At 61.9% G+C, this 16,117-nt stretch overlaps 1 protein-coding gene across 1 annotated transcript; it reads right to left on the reverse strand.

Moving 5' to 3' along the window:
• Positions 1-379: 379 nt before the first annotated feature.
• On the reverse strand, positions 380-12,650 carry LMTK3 (lemur tyrosine kinase 3). Its single transcript, XM_067552049.1, has 15 exons — positions 12,366-12,650; positions 11,103-11,236; positions 10,686-10,836; positions 9,217-9,293; positions 8,663-8,781; positions 7,843-7,930; positions 7,368-7,516; positions 7,041-7,125; positions 6,775-6,896; positions 6,306-6,455; positions 2,703-5,158; positions 1,725-2,047; positions 1,398-1,512; positions 803-1,036; positions 380-513 (listed from the first exon to the last, which is right to left on the reverse strand). The coding sequence occupies exons 1-15, from the start codon at positions 12,451-12,453 to the stop codon at positions 497-499; spliced, it is 4,308 nt and encodes a 1,435-aa protein (XP_067408150.1). The 5' UTR covers positions 12,454-12,650; the 3' UTR covers positions 380-496.
• Positions 12,651-16,117: the final 3,467 nt, after the last annotated feature.

Below are 16,117 nucleotides of genomic sequence, written 5' to 3' on the forward strand. Positions count from 1 at the left end.
GGGGGAGGGGGTGAACCAATCCCAGGACCCCCCCTGCCCTGGGGGCAGGGTCCCAGAGCAGGATCCAGTCTGAGCCCCCCCCACACGCCATAGCTCACGGCCCCCCCCTAGATTGGATTTGGCACAAGACAGAGTTTCAGCAAACTCCCGTGTGGGGGGAAGGGTGCAGGGGGGAGATATGGGGGGCTAGGGGTACATTCAGCCTGGCTGCCCCCCGCCTGCCCCCCATCGTCTCAGTCACTGTAAAAAAATTGTCCGGAGAAGCAGATCCTCGCAGGGAGCTTGGGGAGGGGGGGTTCCCCAAAATACAGGCTGGCACCAGCCGTGCTGTGCCCCCCCCCCCCCCACGAAGGCTGGGGTCTGTTGTGTCTCTGCGTCCCCCAGAACACGCCTGGCACATGCGTCTCCCAGCCAGGCTAGGGGGTGGGGGCGCAGGGGAGGCAATGGCCCGGCACTACCCCAAGGAGTCTGATTGTGGGGGGGCAGGATCCCCGGCTCAGTTCTCAATTGGGTCTGGAAGAGAAGGAGAAAGGCGCAGGAGGTCAGAACAAGAGACCCGGAGCAGCCCCACAGGCCCATCTGCCCCGGTGTCCCGCCCCCTCCCTGCCCCCCAGACCAGCCCCATGGGCAGGCCCATCTACCCCGGTATCCTGCCCCCAGACCAGACCTGCCCCGCGGGCCCATCTGCCCCGGTGTCCTGCCCCCTCCCTGCCCCCCAGACCAGACCCATGGACCCATCTACCCCATTAACCTGCCCCCCTCCCTGCCCCCCCTGGACCCATCCCCCCCCCGTCTCACTCACTGGCCGTGGGCGCCCGCTCGGCTTCCCGGGAGGCCAGGTGGGGCTCGAGGGCGGGGGAGACGGTGAAGCGGGAGAAGCGCAGGGCGTCCATCAGGCTGGGCTCTGCCCCCTTGGCCGGGAGCAAGGCAGGGGGCGGCGTCGGGGGGGCCCCCCCGCTGGGGTCCGTCACCATGGAGACGAAGGATGGGTTCTGGGCCATCAGGGGGAAGTCGTCGTCCCATTCGAAGCTGCCACCTGTCGGGGGGCGGATGGTGAGGGGGGGCGTGACCGACCCTGCCCCACTGCTAATGACCCCTCCCCACAGAGGGAGCCCCATTGGGGCCAAGGACCCCTCCCCCATTGGTCAATGCAGCAGACCCCCCTCCTCCCCAGGAGAACCCCATTGGTCGGCGCCTGAAGGGGTTCCACGGCCGGCCCCACCTGTCTCCCCACCGGCCCCCTTGAGACCCGGCCCCCCCGGGGCATGCTCCCTGCCCCCACGCTGGCACGGCATCTGAAGCCCTGCCAACCAGCTCATCAACTAATGGGTGTCGGCCGCCAGGCCTGCAGCGCCCCGCCCGCCCCGCCCCCCAGCACCCCGCAGCATGGCGCTCACTGAATCCGTCGGCGGGCGGGAAGGCCTCGAGGCCGGGCTGCCCCGTGGGGCCCTGGGCGGCGCCGCCCTCGCCCTCCGGGCCGCTCTGCGAGCTCAGCTCGTTGGTGGGAGTCTCCTGGGCGCAGATGGGGGAGGGAGAATTAGTGGGTTGGCCACGCCCACCCTGGCATAGCCACGCCCACCCCTACCAGGCCACGCCCACCCCTGGCCTGGCCGCGCCCCTTCCCACCCAGGCTCCTCCCTATTCCTTGGCCCCGCCTTCCTGCACCAGACTCCACCCCTCCTGCCTGCCTCGCCCCGCCCCCACCCCCCAGGCCCCACCCTCACCTGGTCGAAGAGGTAGACGGTCACGTCGTCGAAGAAGGACACCATCTTGCGTTTCCGGTCCAGCTCGGCGGCCTCCTCGGCTGAGCGCGGCGACTTGAGCAGCCCCCGCAGGTTGCGCCCGTCGTCCGAGTCGCTCACCACGATGGGGACCCCCCCGGCGCCCGGCGCCTCCTCCTCCTCCTCGCCCGCCCCCGGCGCCCCCGGCCCCGAGGACGCCTCCTCCTCCTCCGGCCCCAGCCCCCCGCAGCCCTTCCGCCCCCCCGGGCCGGCGAAGGGCTGCAGGCTCAGCGGGGGCAGCGCCAGCGAGAGGCGTGAGACCTTGGCTGCAGGGGGGGGGAAACGGGACCAAACCGGGGGAGGGGGGCAAAGGTCAGGGTCAGGAAACAAAGGGAGAGAAAGGCGGAGGTCGAAGGTCAAGGGATAGAGGGGTGAGCGCCCCGTCCTCCATCCGTCCCTGTCCTCACCTCCCCACGCCCCCATCGTCTGTCTGTCCATCCCCCACACCCCTCTCCATCCATCCTCCCCCCCCCCACACGCCTCCATCATGCCTCACACACACAACCCCTATCTAGCCAGCCAGCCCCATGCACCCCAGAAGATGTTTTCTCCACACACCGCCCCCCCCCCCGCCCCAACCCCATTCATCTCCCCAGTTGCGTGCACTGGGAACAGAGAGCATTCTGGGAGTGCGTCTCCCATACTGCACTGCGGGGGCCAGCCTGGATCCTTGGATCGTGCATAACGACCCCGGCAGTGCCCCCGACAGCGCCCCTCCCACAGACAGCTCCAGACCCCTGACAGTGCCCCTCCCCCCAACAGCGCCCCTCCCCCAGACAGCCCCCCCCCGACAGCATCCCTCCCACAGACAGCACCTTCTGCCCCAGACGATCCTGGCCCCCTTCCCCAGATGGTGCCCACCCTCTCTCCCAGATGTCTCCCCCTCCCCCAGATGGTGCCCACCCCCTGGCATCCCCCTACCTTTGATGTCCTCGCCCCCCGGGCTCCCGGCCGTGCTGAAGTCCAGGTGGGGCAGCGGCTGCTTGGGTGCCAGGTCGGCCCCCTCGGGGCTGGAGGCCGGGGCATCCCCACTCAGCTCCGGGGTTTCCTGGCTGTCCCGCTGCCCTTCCTCGCTCTCCGCCTCCTCCTCCTCCTCTTCCTCGGGCGAGTCGCCCACCGCCTCCCCGCTGCCCCCTTCCTCCTCGTCTCCGGCACCCGGGGCCTCTGCCGGACCCTCCCGGGGCTCTGGGGACCAAAGCCGGATGACGGCCTGCTCCTTCCCAGCGGGGGGCCTGGACGCCGGGGTCCCGGGGTCCTGGCGGCTACAGAGCAGGTTCCGGGTGATGTTCTCCCGCAGCGACACCAGCAGCTGCTCTTTGCACACCTGCACCACGAAGCCGGCCTCCGCCTTGGCCGGCTGCCCCCCGCCCTTCCCTGCCGGCGCCTCCTCCTTCCCCCGGTCCCCCTCCACCTCGCCGTCCGAAAAATAGGCCGAGTCCCGGTGCGGGGTGGCCAGCCCCCACCCCGTGCCCGTCCCGTCCTCCTCGGCCCCCGGCGTCTCCTCCGACAGCGTCAGGTCGCTGGTGGACTCCGAGATGGGCGTGGGGGGCGGCCGGGGGGCGTCCTCTCCTTCCTCCTCCTCCTCCTCGGCCCGCCCCTCGGGCTCCTTGAAGACGAACTCCGGGGAGAAGGTGCTTTCCGTGTCGTAGCCGCTGTCGCCGAACTTCTGGCCCGGCGAGGAGAAGTGGGAGGCGGGGCTGCAGCCCTCGGAAGAGCTGGTGTTGGAGGGGATGTCCAGGGAGTCCCCCGAGTCCAGCGGACCCCTCCGCTGGCCCGCCTGGGCCTGGCCGAGCTCCGGGCCGGCCGCGAAGCCGTCCGTTGCTTCGGGCAGGATGGCGACGGTCTCCTCCTCGACGCTTTCCGCCAGGCTGGCCAAGGGCGGGATCTCCACCGGCACCACCGGGCTGCAACAGGCGGAGGCCAGGCCGGGGAAGGGGGAGCCGGGCGGGCGCCCGGCCGCCCCCCGCTTGGGGTAGTCCTGCAGCTCGTAGCTCACCACCGCCGCCCCCATCAGCGGGTCGTAGAAGGCCGAGGGCACGGGGGGCGCCGCGGTCCCGCCCGCCCCGGGGCCGCCCTCTCCTGCCCCGGGGCCGCCCTCTCCTGCCCCGGGGCCGCCCTCTCCTAGCAGGATGGGGCAGTCGGCCAGGGAGCCCCGTTCCACCTTCAGGGAGGAGTCGTCCTCTGTGCCGTAGCTGTCCCGGTGGGGCCGGGGGATGGCGGGGTGGTTGCTCCAGCCGCTCACCACCTCTCCCCGGCCCGGGGCGCAGCGGCAACGCCCGGCCCTGCTGCAGAGGGGACAGAGCAAGGGGTGGCGGCGCCCGCCCCCGCCACTGCTGCTGTCCTCCCCGTCCGTGCTGCCGGCCGAGCTCTGCTCTTCCATCAGCGAGGGCTCCCGGTCCCAGGGGGGCGAGGGGCGGAACTCCGAGGGGTCCCCCGCCAGCGTCTCCCCGGCCCCCCGCTCCTCCAGCCCCTCGCAGTCCCAGCTGCGCTGCTGGTCCTCCAGCTCACGGTACACGTGGAGCAGCGACTCCCCCAGGAAGACGTCCCCCGGCGCCGGCTCCGTCAGCGAGGTCTCCTGGATCTCGGCCCGGAAGGGGTTGGCGCCGCGCCGGCCCGGCTCCCGGGAGATCGAGATGAAGGGGTTGGTGGTGCCGGGGGCCCAGCCGGCCGGCCCCTCTGGGAGGAGGTGGGGGGCGTGGTGAGGGAGGTGGCGCCGGGCTGGCGGGGATCTGCCCTGGTCTGCGTCGATGGGGTCCCAGTCAGAGGGGAAGAGCGGCTCTGGTGGGGATCTGGGCCCCCCGTACTGGCGCTCGTAGATGGGGCTGGGGGCGCAGATGGTGCCCTCGGGCCCGTCCCCGTCCCCGTGCTCCTCCAGCCGGATGTAGTACTCGCTGCTGACCGAGGGGCTGCGGGCGCTGATCACTGGAACCACGCTGGGCGTCTCCAGGCTCTGCCGCGCCGGCACCTCATAGAAGGGGTTGGCACCAGGCACAGCCAGCCCACCGTTGCTGGAGGGGGCATCCCCCGAGTCTGGCCCGGGAGCCGGGCCAGCTTTCCAGCGCCCCAGCCGGGCCTTCTCCCACATGTACTCGAAGTTGAGCCCCCGGCTGCTCTCGGTGACGGTCAGGACGTCATCCAGGTCGGCCCCCTGGAAGCCATCCAGCAGAGGGTAGGCCGAGATCTCCACGGAGCGGCGCTGGTGAGGGGGAGAGGTGGCCGGCGAGCGCTTGGGCTTCAGGGCATTCCAGCGCCACTCAAAACTCTCCTCCGCCTGCAGGTGGGAGCGCTCCGTCAGCAGGTAGGTCAGCTGCAGGTGCAGCTCCTCCAGCGTGGGGCGCTGCGACGCTGGCAGCCAGCAGGACTGCATCACCTCGTACCTGCAAGGTGAGGGGAAGGGGGCGGTTAGAGCAGGGAGAGGTGGAGCAGTCAGAGGACGGACAGCTGGAGAGGCAGAAGAACCACCAGAGAGAGAGAAGAGTCAGGAAAACCCAGCCGTAGAGATTGAGGAGCAGACAAGAAACAACAGCCGGAGCGGCAGAGAAAGAGTGGGAGAGAAGTGAAAGGAACAGTCAGAAAGAGACAGAAGAACAAACTGAAAACAGCCGGCGACAGAACAGTCAGATACAGAACAGCCAAAGATACAGAAGAGTCAGAAAGTGTGTGAAGAACAGCCAGAAAAAAACCAGCCAGTGAGAGACAGGAGAACAGTCGGAAAAAAACCGCCTGTCAGACAGACCGAAGAACCCCTGGAGAGAGAGAAAACAGTTGTGAAATAACAGCCAGAGAGAGAGAAAAGAACAGCTAGAGAGGAGAACAGCTGGGCAGAGAGGCAGAGGAACAGTAAGAAAGTAACACTGTAGAGACAGAAGAACAGTTGGTAACAGAAGAACAGCCATAAAAAATCAGAGAGACAGAAAAACAGTCAGAAAGCAACAATCAGAGGGACAGAAGAGCAGGTGGGAACACAAGCATAGTCAGTGGGGAAAACAGCCAAAGAAAGACTGAAAAACATTCAGAAAACAGTCAGTAAATAACAATGGAAGAGACAGAAGAACAGTCAGAAACAACAGCTGGAAAAACAGAAGTCAGAAAGAGCAAAGAGACCAGTCGGAGGGGGAAAAACAGCCAAAGCGACAGAAGAACAGCCAGAAAAATAACCCAGAACAGTATAAAGTAACATCTGCAGAGCCAGAGGAACAGTCGGAAATGGAAGAACAGTCGGAAAAACACAGCCACAGAGAGGGAGGCAGAAGACCAGTTGGAAAACAACAGTCAGAGAGAAAGAAGAACAGTCAGAAAGCAACAGCCAGAGAGACAGAACAAAGCAGGACAAGACAAATGGGAGAAATGGAGCCGTGATGGGGCCGAGTGACGGCCCAGCCAGAAGAAAACACCCGTAATGTCAGCAATGGAAGAGCCCGTCAGGCGCACACTGAGTTCAACGGTCCCGTCGGGGAGCTGGGGGATGATGCTGTCCCATGCCTGGGTCCGTCCGGAGCCGTGGGGCAGGGCCTCAGCACTCACCAGTAGTCAGAGTGGGGCAGCTTCAGACGTGGTTTCGCCAGCTTCATCTGCTGCTCTTTGATGACGAAGGCGAGAACCTCCTCGTCCGAGAGGTGCTGGTAGGGTTGGCTCCCAAACTCGAACAGTTCCCAGATCGTCACTCCCAGGGACCTGGGCAGAACAGGGTTATGGGGTAAGGACACGGACCCCTCGCCCAGCGCTGAGATGTGGCCCCTCTGGGGTGGGGCGTGGGAACTGTTTAGATAGGGAACCTTCGCCCCATGGTTAGATGCGGCCTCTCTGGGGTGGGGCACGGGGGTTGGTTAACAGCTGTGTAGAACAGGCAGCTCTGGGACAGTGATACCCCAAGCTTCCCCCTTACTGATCCTTTCCCCCCTGGGGCTAGGGATAGCCCCAGCTCCCCGCGGGCTCGGCAGGGGGCTGAAGCCCGCACAGGCCAGAGGACGCCGGGGCATGGCGCGGGACTCACCAGACGTTGCTCTCCTTGCTCTGATCCACCACCACAAGGGTCCCGTGAACTTCGTCCAGCAACTCCGGGGCCACCCAGCGCAGCGGGATCCACAGCCGGTCGGGAGTGATGTAATAATCCTCCTGTCGCGGGGGCGGGGGAGTCAGCACCGGGCAGGAACCCCCCGGACCACCTGAGCTAACCAGTCCCCCGCCCAACGGCTCAATGAAAGCCGGCGCCCCTTGGAGGGGAAAGGCCCCTGTCCCACCCGTGTCCCAGACTCGCACCTTGTAGTTGTTGTGCGAGAGGCCGTAGTCGCCGAGGCGCACGGTGAGGTCGGAGGTCAGCAGGCAATTCCTCAGGGCCAGGTCGCTGTGGGGGAACGTGGGGAGACCCAGTCAGTAGCAGGCAGTGTCACCCCCCATCTGTGTCAGACCTACCACGGGGAGAGCTCTGCCTCCCAGACCCCCCCCCCCCGCTCTAACCACTAGACCCCCTTTCCCTCCTGGAGCCAGGAATAGAACCCAGCTCCCAGCCCTCTCCCCCCTGCTCTACCCACTGGACCTCCCTCCCCTCCCGGAGCCGGGAGAGGACCCCGGCGTCCGGGCGCTCACCTGTGGATGTAGTTGTTCTTGTGAAGGTGCAGGAGCCCCAGGGTGAGCTCATAGGCCATGCGCTGCAACGTGCCGAGGTCGCGAGTCAGCAGGTCGGGGGTCAGGCCGTCCGCCTGGCGCTGGGCTCGCAGGTAGCGCTTCAGGTCGCCCTGGGGCGATGGGGGAGGGATGGCAGGGCGGGGGGGAGAGGTCAGTCAGGCCGGGGCACGGCCGGGGGCACCTGGGACCCCACGGAGGCCACCGTACCCCCTCCAGGAGCCCGAAGCAACCTCGGAGCCCCCTGCCTCGTTAGCCCTGGCCCCGGCAGCTGGGGGAGCGGGGACTCCCCACCCTGTCCCCTGCACTATGGGGCTATGACACATAGCGCAGCCGTGCGCACGGCACACAGGAGGGGGCGCTCTCCCCTTCTCTCTCTCACACACACAGGTGCTCCCACACCCCCAGCCCCCCCGGTAGCCCTCCGGCCTGCACTCACCAGTTGGCAGAACTCCATGATGAGTAGGAAGGGGATGGTCTCTGTGCACAGCCCCAGGCACTGCAGGATGTTCGGATGCTGGAGGCTTCTTCAAACCGGGGGGGAAGAAGGGGAGAGAAAGAGAGAGCGCACTGTCATTCCCCATGGTAACAAGGGCAACCGGACGCCTGGGTTCTATTCCGGCTCGGGGGAGTGGTGCCTAGTGGTTAGAGCAGGGGAGGCTGGGAGCCAGGACACCTGGGTTCTCTCCGCAGCTCTGACAATGACTTGGGCTGGGGCAAGCCCCTCCCGCCCTGCGCCTCAGTTTCCCCCTCTGCAAAATGGGGGTGAGGCTCCTGCCCTTTCCGCAGGAGGTCAGGGAGTTTCACGAAGGGCTGGAAGGCGCTGTGGGACCCTCAGCGGAAGGGGGCGGGGGACGCTCCCCATCACTAGATCCCCCAAACCCCTTCTGGCCTCGGACCCTTCAGAGATCTGACCGTACTAACGGGCTGGGCTCTGGGAAAGGAGGGGGCGGGATGATATATATATATATATTTTTTTTGCTGTGGTGTTTTTAATCTTGACCCTGTGGCTTTAAACACGGGTGCGGCGACCCCCCCCAGTCAGTCTGGGTCGAAGCAGGACGGCCGGTCCCTGGGGTCTAGTGCTCCCGTGTGCTGCTGTCATGCCAGTGCACGGTACAGCCGCTCCAGTTTCCTCCTCTTAGCTTTGTGGTCTAAGGATGCTGAGATGGCTGGGGTGAGGGGGCTGGGTATATGGGGATCCCCTCGCCCGGAGCTGAGATTCAGCCGCCTCTGGGGAGCCCCCCTCCCCTAATTACCGATAGGGCTGAGCCTCAGACAGGAACTTCCTCTGCTCCAGGGGTCCGGCGCTGACCCGTAGCTCCTTCACCACCACCTGGGCCGGGGTGAAGTCTGAGAAGATCTCCCCCAGGATCACCTAGGAGACAGAGCTGACAGTCCTATGGCAGGATCTGGGCCCCAACGGTGCCCTTCCCCCACCACCCCTGGGCCTCCGCCTCTCCCGGAGGGCCCCGCCAGGGGGGCAGACCAGCAGGCAGGTCTCTGAGGCCCGCCCAGCCCTCGGCCTCTCTGGCACACAGCCTGCTGAGTGCCCCCACGTCATGGCACCTGGGGACAGGGCTGAGACCCAGCAAACTCGTTTCAGGGTCACCAAATGGGGTGTCTGATGGGAACAGCTGCCTGGCACTAGAGGGGAAAGGCCCTGTACCCCATTCCCTGCCCCTGAGCCAGCCAGTCCCCCACCGTGGGGCTGGATGGGGCCGGTGCCCCCTAGAGGGGAGAGACCCTGTGGACGTGACACCTGTGGAGGCCGGGAGTGGGTAGCGAAGTGGGGGTCGGGGGACGCACTCACCTTTCCGAACCAGCCGCTGCCGATCTCCTGCAGGTAGCTGAGGTGCTGCCGGCTCAGGCCCAGATGCTTCACTAGGTCTGGAAAGATGCAGGAGGGTGAGGTGGGGGCTGAACCCCCCCCCCAATCCCTCCACTGGGGAGAAGGGAATTTCCATGAAGGGCCCCCCACTCACCCTCATCTAATCCCACCTCCCAGCAAACCCCAGGGGTTGGTCCCAGGGGATCGTGACCCTCCTTCAGGGGGCTCTGCCATTGGCTCACCCAGACTGCGGTTTCCAGAATCTCTGACTAGTCTAGAACCATTTTTTCCAGAGTCAGCGCATCCCCACGGGCTGGTCTAGCCACCTCAATTGGTAATCTAGAATGTGGCTCCCAGAGTGGCTTCATCTGCATGTGCTGATCTAGAACCTCACTGGTCTAGAATCTGGTTTCGGGAGTCATTGCACCTCAGTACATTTTTAATGAAACCCTAGCGCCATAGACTAATCTAGAACATGCTGTCCATGGCTGCTTCAGCCACACCTGTTAGTCTAGAACATTACTCATCTATAAACAGATTTCCGGAGTCACTGCATCCAGGGTAACTAATCTAGAATGCTGTTCATCTAGAACCTCTTTCCAGGTGTCATTGCTACCACATTTGATAAGTCTAGAGCCTGCTTTATAGTGTCATTGCAGCCTCATTGGTTGGTCTAGAACCTGTTTTCCAGATTTGCTGCATCTCCACTGGCTACTCTAGATCCAAGCCTCCAGTCAGTTAATCTCCTTTGCTTAGTGTAGAATGTGGTTTCCAGAATCTCTGTGTCCTCACTGACTAATCTAGAATATGGTTCCATGGTCCTATCTGCTGGTCCAGAATGTGGCATCTAATGCCATTGTGTCCCAGACGCTAGTTTAAGGCTGCAGCCTTTGAGCCCCTTTGTCTGGTCTAGTTTTGATGTAATAAATCACCAGTGGCTGATCTAGATCCTGATTTCTAGAGTCATTTTAGCCACAGTGGCTATGAATAGTCTCGACTTTCACTGGGTAGCTTAGAACCTTGTTTCCAGAGCCACTCCATCACTATTGGCTAGCCTGCAAACATAGTCAGTCCGTCTCCACTGACCAGAATCACTTCTTCCATGTTGAGCAGCCTAGAACCAGCGTTTTCTCATCCCCATTAACTCTCCTAAAACAAGTCACCGCATCCCAAATGAATAGTTTAGAACCAATGCCTCCCTGTGGACTAGCTTAGAACCAGTACCACTAAGCCCACTGATTAGCCAAGGACCAGAGCCTGTCTACCTCCATTGACTAGTATAGAACCAGAACTTCCCCTTGCCCATTGATTAACCAAGAACCAGAGCCATCCAGTCCCCATTGGCTAGTCCAGAACCAGGTTTACACAGCCCATTCCCACTGGAAAACCTAGAATCCACCCCTTCCCCACAGTCCAGGCAAGCGTCAGACCCCTACCTGTCAGACTCCTACCTGTCTTGGGTATCTGCTGATTGGGAGCTGGGAGAGAGACCTCAGAGAGCGGCAGGATGTAAACGTCTGGGATGGACTGGGAGGATGAGGTCTCCTCGGCAGGTGGCGTGTACTCCCCCGAATACTCCTCCCCATCCGGGTTCTCGAACTCCTGCAGGGCACAGGTAGCCAGGGATGCGTAAGAACTTAGGGTATCTTGTGTCTCTCCACTTGCCCCCTTTATTCTGTAGGGCCTGTGTCTTGCAGGGCATGTGGCTACTGGTTAGCTCATGGCCTGGGAACTACAAGTCCCAGGATGCCTTGGTTCTGGGCTCAGAACAGGGTTGTTCTAGGTGTGTGGTTTTGCCTTTAAAAGGGCCAGTGCACCTGGGACATCCAGCCTTGATCCTACCCAGCCCAGCCCCCGACGTCTCTCACCTTGAAGCCAACATCTCCCCGTTTGCAGCACAGGCAGGTGAGGAGGAGGAAGATGAAGGCCAGGAGACCCGAACAGGAGATCAAGACCACGGCGTATGGAGGGGCAAGAGGGAACCGGCCCTGGGACACACCATCTAGGGGAGAGAGAAAAATGACAGTCAGAAAGAATTCGCCCGGCGCTGAGATGCAGCCACCTCTGGGGTGGGGCGTGGGGGCTGTTTATACAGGGACTTCTCGCCTGGCGCTGAGATGCAGCCACCTCTGGGGTGGGGGGCTGATTATGCCATTGTGCTCAGCTGTTGATATAACAGCTCATTTCTGCACCTCTCCCATCGCACAAGCATTAATTCAGGACCCTCACTGATGTTGGAGACCACTGGCCCCTCACAACATGAGCTGTGAGTCCGGCCCCTCTCCCATGGCTGAGTCCAGCTTGTTGGAGCTCTGTGGGGAAAACCCCCTCAGAACAGCGACCCGTACCCGGCGTTACAGGGCAAATAACGCTGAGAACCAATGGAAATCCATGGCCAAGGCAGGATCCTGGGAGGAGACAAAGGATGGATGGATGTGGAGGGGGGGACAGACAGACAGACAGACAAACAGACACCCCCGAATTCACTCATCAGGAATTAAGCCTGGACCCCAAACTCTCCACTAGTAACTGGGCCGAGACACTCCGACAAGTCACCCACTGGGAACCAGGCCCATCTTTTGCTCCTCAAATCCCCCCTCCTGGGACAGGACCCAGAACCACCCCCACCCCCCACCCCAACAAACCTCCTAGGATCCAGCCCCAAGTCCCACAAACTCTATTCACGCCAAGGCTCCACAGATCAGCTGCCTTCCAGCACCAAGCCACCAGAAACAGGGACCCATCGGTGACAGGGGCCCCCTCACCCCAAAACCCATAGCACCTCCCCAGCGCCCCATCTCCCAGCACCCCCATCCTCCGCTGGAATGCGAGATCCCGGCTGGGAACAAAACCATGCCATTAGCCCCGGGACTGACTGATGTGCGGTGTGGAGGAATCCCAGCCTGGGCCGGCTCGGGCCAGACACCCCTGGAGAGAAATGTATAGCCCAGTGGAAGGCGAGGAAACCCCCCAGCCCGACCCCAGCCCCCCAAAGGGCCCAGGAAGAAATGAGGGGAAGCGAAGGAGGGATGGAGGAGGAAGAGGAGGATGGAGCAAAGGAGGGATGGAGAAGGTGGAAGACCGGGGGGGCGGGGAGGTGCCCAGGAGGCCAGCCAGGCCCCGGTGCTCACCGTTCTCCAGCGGAGCTGCCAGGGCTCTGTCCGGGTTGAAATACGACATAGACGCGGCCAGAAGGACGAAGGGCCCCGGCCTTAGCATCGTAGGGGGCGGGCAGGCATCGATCGGCGGGGACCCCCGGCGGGGAGACGGTGGCGGCGGCGAGGGGCCCCGGGGGGAGGCGGCCAGGCACGGGCGAAGCCGCCAGCAAAGGGGGCACCGTAGGGGCGGGCGGGGGGGCTTTCACACATCCGACGGGCGGAATCGGAGCCAGGTGGGAGGCGAGCCCGGCTGAGCATCTCCGGGGACATCAGCCTCGGCGGCGCGGGCTGCTGCCGGCTCTTCAGCCCGAGTCATCTTCCTCCCCGGCCCCCCGGGGGAGGGGGCGCTGGGAGGGGCCGAGGACGGGAACGGATCCGGCCCGGGTTACCGCTCTGCCAACAATGGATGGGTCTTTTCACGTGAGGGGAGGAGAGCTGGGGAGGGAGGGATTGGCGGGGGGGGGGGGAAGAGATCCGGGCCGACGTCTGGGTTTGTCCCCCCCCCTCTTTTCTGGGGGGGAGGCCCGGGCTGGGGGGGGGGGGGGAAAGGAGAAGATAGGAAGGAGCAAACCCAAGGAAAGGCGAGAAAGGAGGCCGGGGGGGGGGGGGGATTTCGGAATTCGCCTGGCTGGGAAGCGGGGCGGCTGGAATTGATGGAGAAAAGACCCTCCCCTCGGACAGACAGCCGGCCCCCCCCCGCCCGCCGCCGCCGCCGCTGGGCTCGCCGATTGGGCCCCGGAGCCGTCCGTCAGGGCCCGAACCCAAAGAAGGAGAGAGGAAGGCGGGAGGGCGGAGAGATGCAGGAGATGGGGGGGGGGGAGCGTCTCCATGGTTACCTTCTCCCTGGTACCAGGCTCAGCGGCAGCAGGGCACCGTGGGAGAGGGATGAGGAGGGAGGGGCTGGGGGGGTATTTTGGGGAGAGGGTGGAGTTGGGGGGTTGGGGGATTCAGGGCGTGGGGGGAGCTGCGGGGGGATTCCCCCGGCCAAGATGTGGGGAGAGGGGGTGAGTTAGCGGTGTCATACACAAACACGCAGTGTCATATACACAATGGGTCATACGTACACACACACGGTTCGTACACGCACCGACAGTGTTACGCACACACACCTTGTACACATATTGACAGTGTTACACACTCACAGCTCATACACACACTGCCAGTGTTACACACGGCTCGTACACACACTGACAGTGTCACATACACACACACGGCTCATACTCACACTGACAGTGTTATACACACACCTTGTACACACACTGACAGCGTCACATACACATCCATGCCTCATACACACACTGACAGTGTTACACACACATGGCTCATACACACACTGACAGCATCACACTCGCAGCTCCTACACACACTGACAGCGTTACATACACACGGCTTGTACACACACTAACAGCGTCACATACACATACATGGCTCTTACACACACTGACAGCGTTACACACTCACGACTCATACACACACTGACAGAGTCATACACACACACAGCTCGTACACACACTGAGTGTTACACACACACATGGCTCATACACACACTGACAGCATCACACTCACAGCTTGTACACACACTGACATCGTCATACACACAGTGACACGGCTCGTACACACGACAGTGCCACACACACACATGGCTCGTACACACACTGACAGCATCACATAGACACACACAGCTCATACACACACTGACAGCATCTCTTGCTCTCTCTCACACACACACACACACAAGATGTCTCATGCACACAGAATGGCACATGCACATGATGTCTCATACACACTCAGTGAGTGTCTCTCTCACACACGTCTCATATACACACTTCTCACATGATGTCTCATACACACAATGTTACACACAGTGTTTCACACACGTCTCATACACACAGCAGTGTCACACACAGTGACACACACACAGTGTCTTGTACATTCCCAGTGTCACACACAGATTGTCTCTCTCACACGCAGACCTGTCCATGTGATGTCTCAGTCACACAGTGTCACACACACACACACGCTGTCTCACGCACACAGAATGTCACAACACAGTGTCTCCATACATGGACAGCATCATGCACTACGGCTCCCATACAAACCCATGCTGCCACATGTGCACGTGACGTCCCACACACAGTGTAGCACAGACCCACACGGACACACGTCTCACACACACAGTAATGTGTGTGCATAGAGTCCCTCTCTCCCTCTCTCTCCCTCTCACACACACACATTCCCAGTGTCACACACAGCATTGTTACTGTTTTCATTGCAGAAGTGTCAGGAATTCCAGTCAGGAATTGAGCACATCGTGCTAGGTGCTGTACAGATCCACAGACTGAAGTGCTGGTGCGTGCCCCAAAGAGATAACATACAAACTAAGTACACAACTACACACAATGTCACATGCACAGACACACACAATGTCACAGACACCCTCAATGTCACGCACACACCGAGTTTCAAACACAGTCACACAGAGCCACAGTCTCGCATACCCAGATGCACAGTGTCACACAAACAGTCTCATGTACCCAGATGTGCACACACAGACACACACTCAAAGGCACTGTCACACATAGTCACACAAACCCAGTCAGAGTGTCACACACAGTCACACACACAGTCTCACATACCCAGACACACAGTCTCTCTCTCTCTCTCTCTCTCACACACACACACAGTGTATCACACTAAATGGAGCAGACACTAGCAGACAATGGAAAAGGGAAATCCTCCTATGGCAGGGTGGTTTTCCGGGGGGCCCCCAAGGCTCGGTACCCGGATATTTTTATCCGTGACCCTGGAGCACACAGAACATCCGCGCCGGTAACATTTGCCGACAACCCATCGATCGGGGCCGCGGTAAACGCTGCCGAGGCCAGGTCACCGAGACCAAGCAACCAGGATCCCGGGAGGCCAGCAAAACCCATCGGGCCAAGTTGAAATGCAAAGACCTCTCCCGAGGAGCAGAGAATTGAGGCCGTGCTTTGGTACTGCCGGGGGTGATGTTTGACCCCAGGGACCCAGACAAATCTGTGAGGGATGGAGAATCAACTGACCACAGGCGCTGTGGCTCACACGGCTCCTGCCATCTCAGGGCGCACAAACTGGGGAGTGGCAAAGAAGAGCCAGGAGGATGGTTAAAGGGTTAGAAAACCTGCCTGTGAGTGAGAGACGCACGGAGCTCCGGCTATTTTAGCTCAACAAAGAGATGACAAACGGGGGGGGGACTTGGTTTTTCTCTTGTGGGGAACAGATATTTAATAACGGGCTACAACCCCAAATATATGCACACAGGCACATACACACTCGCATACACATACATACAGCTCCAAATACAAACACACACGCACATACAACCCAAACATACAGACACACACATGCACCTACAACCCCAAACACACACAAATACACACAGATGCACCCACGCAGACATCCCCATGCACGCAGACCCACGCGCACAGCCACAAACATTCCCACATGTAGGAGACACATACTCGCACCCCTCACCTGAGATGCGCAGGAGAAAACAGCCACCACAGACACACACACCCGCCCACACATGCAGACAGACACTCCCCCACAATGACAGACACCACCTGGTACAACCTGTTCGCATTTCACTCCACGTCTGGCTCTGCAAGGGGGGCTGGTAGCCAGGACTCCTGGGTTCTCTCCCGGGCTCTGGAAGGGGAGGGAGATCTAGTGGTTAGAGCAGGTGG

The sequence above is a fragment of the Emydura macquarii genome, unplaced genomic scaffold (genome assembly GCF_026122565.2).
Source record: "Emydura macquarii macquarii isolate MOO-44397 ecotype Brisbane River unplaced genomic scaffold, CSIRO-AGI_Emac_v2 contig_1386, whole genome shotgun sequence".
Taxonomy (NCBI): Eukaryota; Metazoa; Chordata; order Testudines; family Chelidae; genus Emydura; species Emydura macquarii.

What these genes read in the sequence shown, in the direction of transcription:
- LMTK3 (XM_067552049.1), bottom strand. Translation starts at nt 12,453, where the DNA reads ATGCTAAGGCCGGGGCCCTTCGTCCTTCTGGCCGCGTCTATGTCGTAT. An exon ending in GCAGCGGCTGGTTCGGAAAG is followed by an intron (nt 8,782 to 9,216) that starts GTGAGTGCGTCC and finishes TCTGTCTCCTAG; the next exon opens with GTGATCCTGGGGGAGATCTT. An exon ending in CCGTCTACCTCTTCGACCAG is followed by an intron (nt 1,513 to 1,724) that starts GTGAGGGTGGGG and finishes ATCTGCGCCCAG; the next exon opens with GAGACTCCCACCAACGAGCT.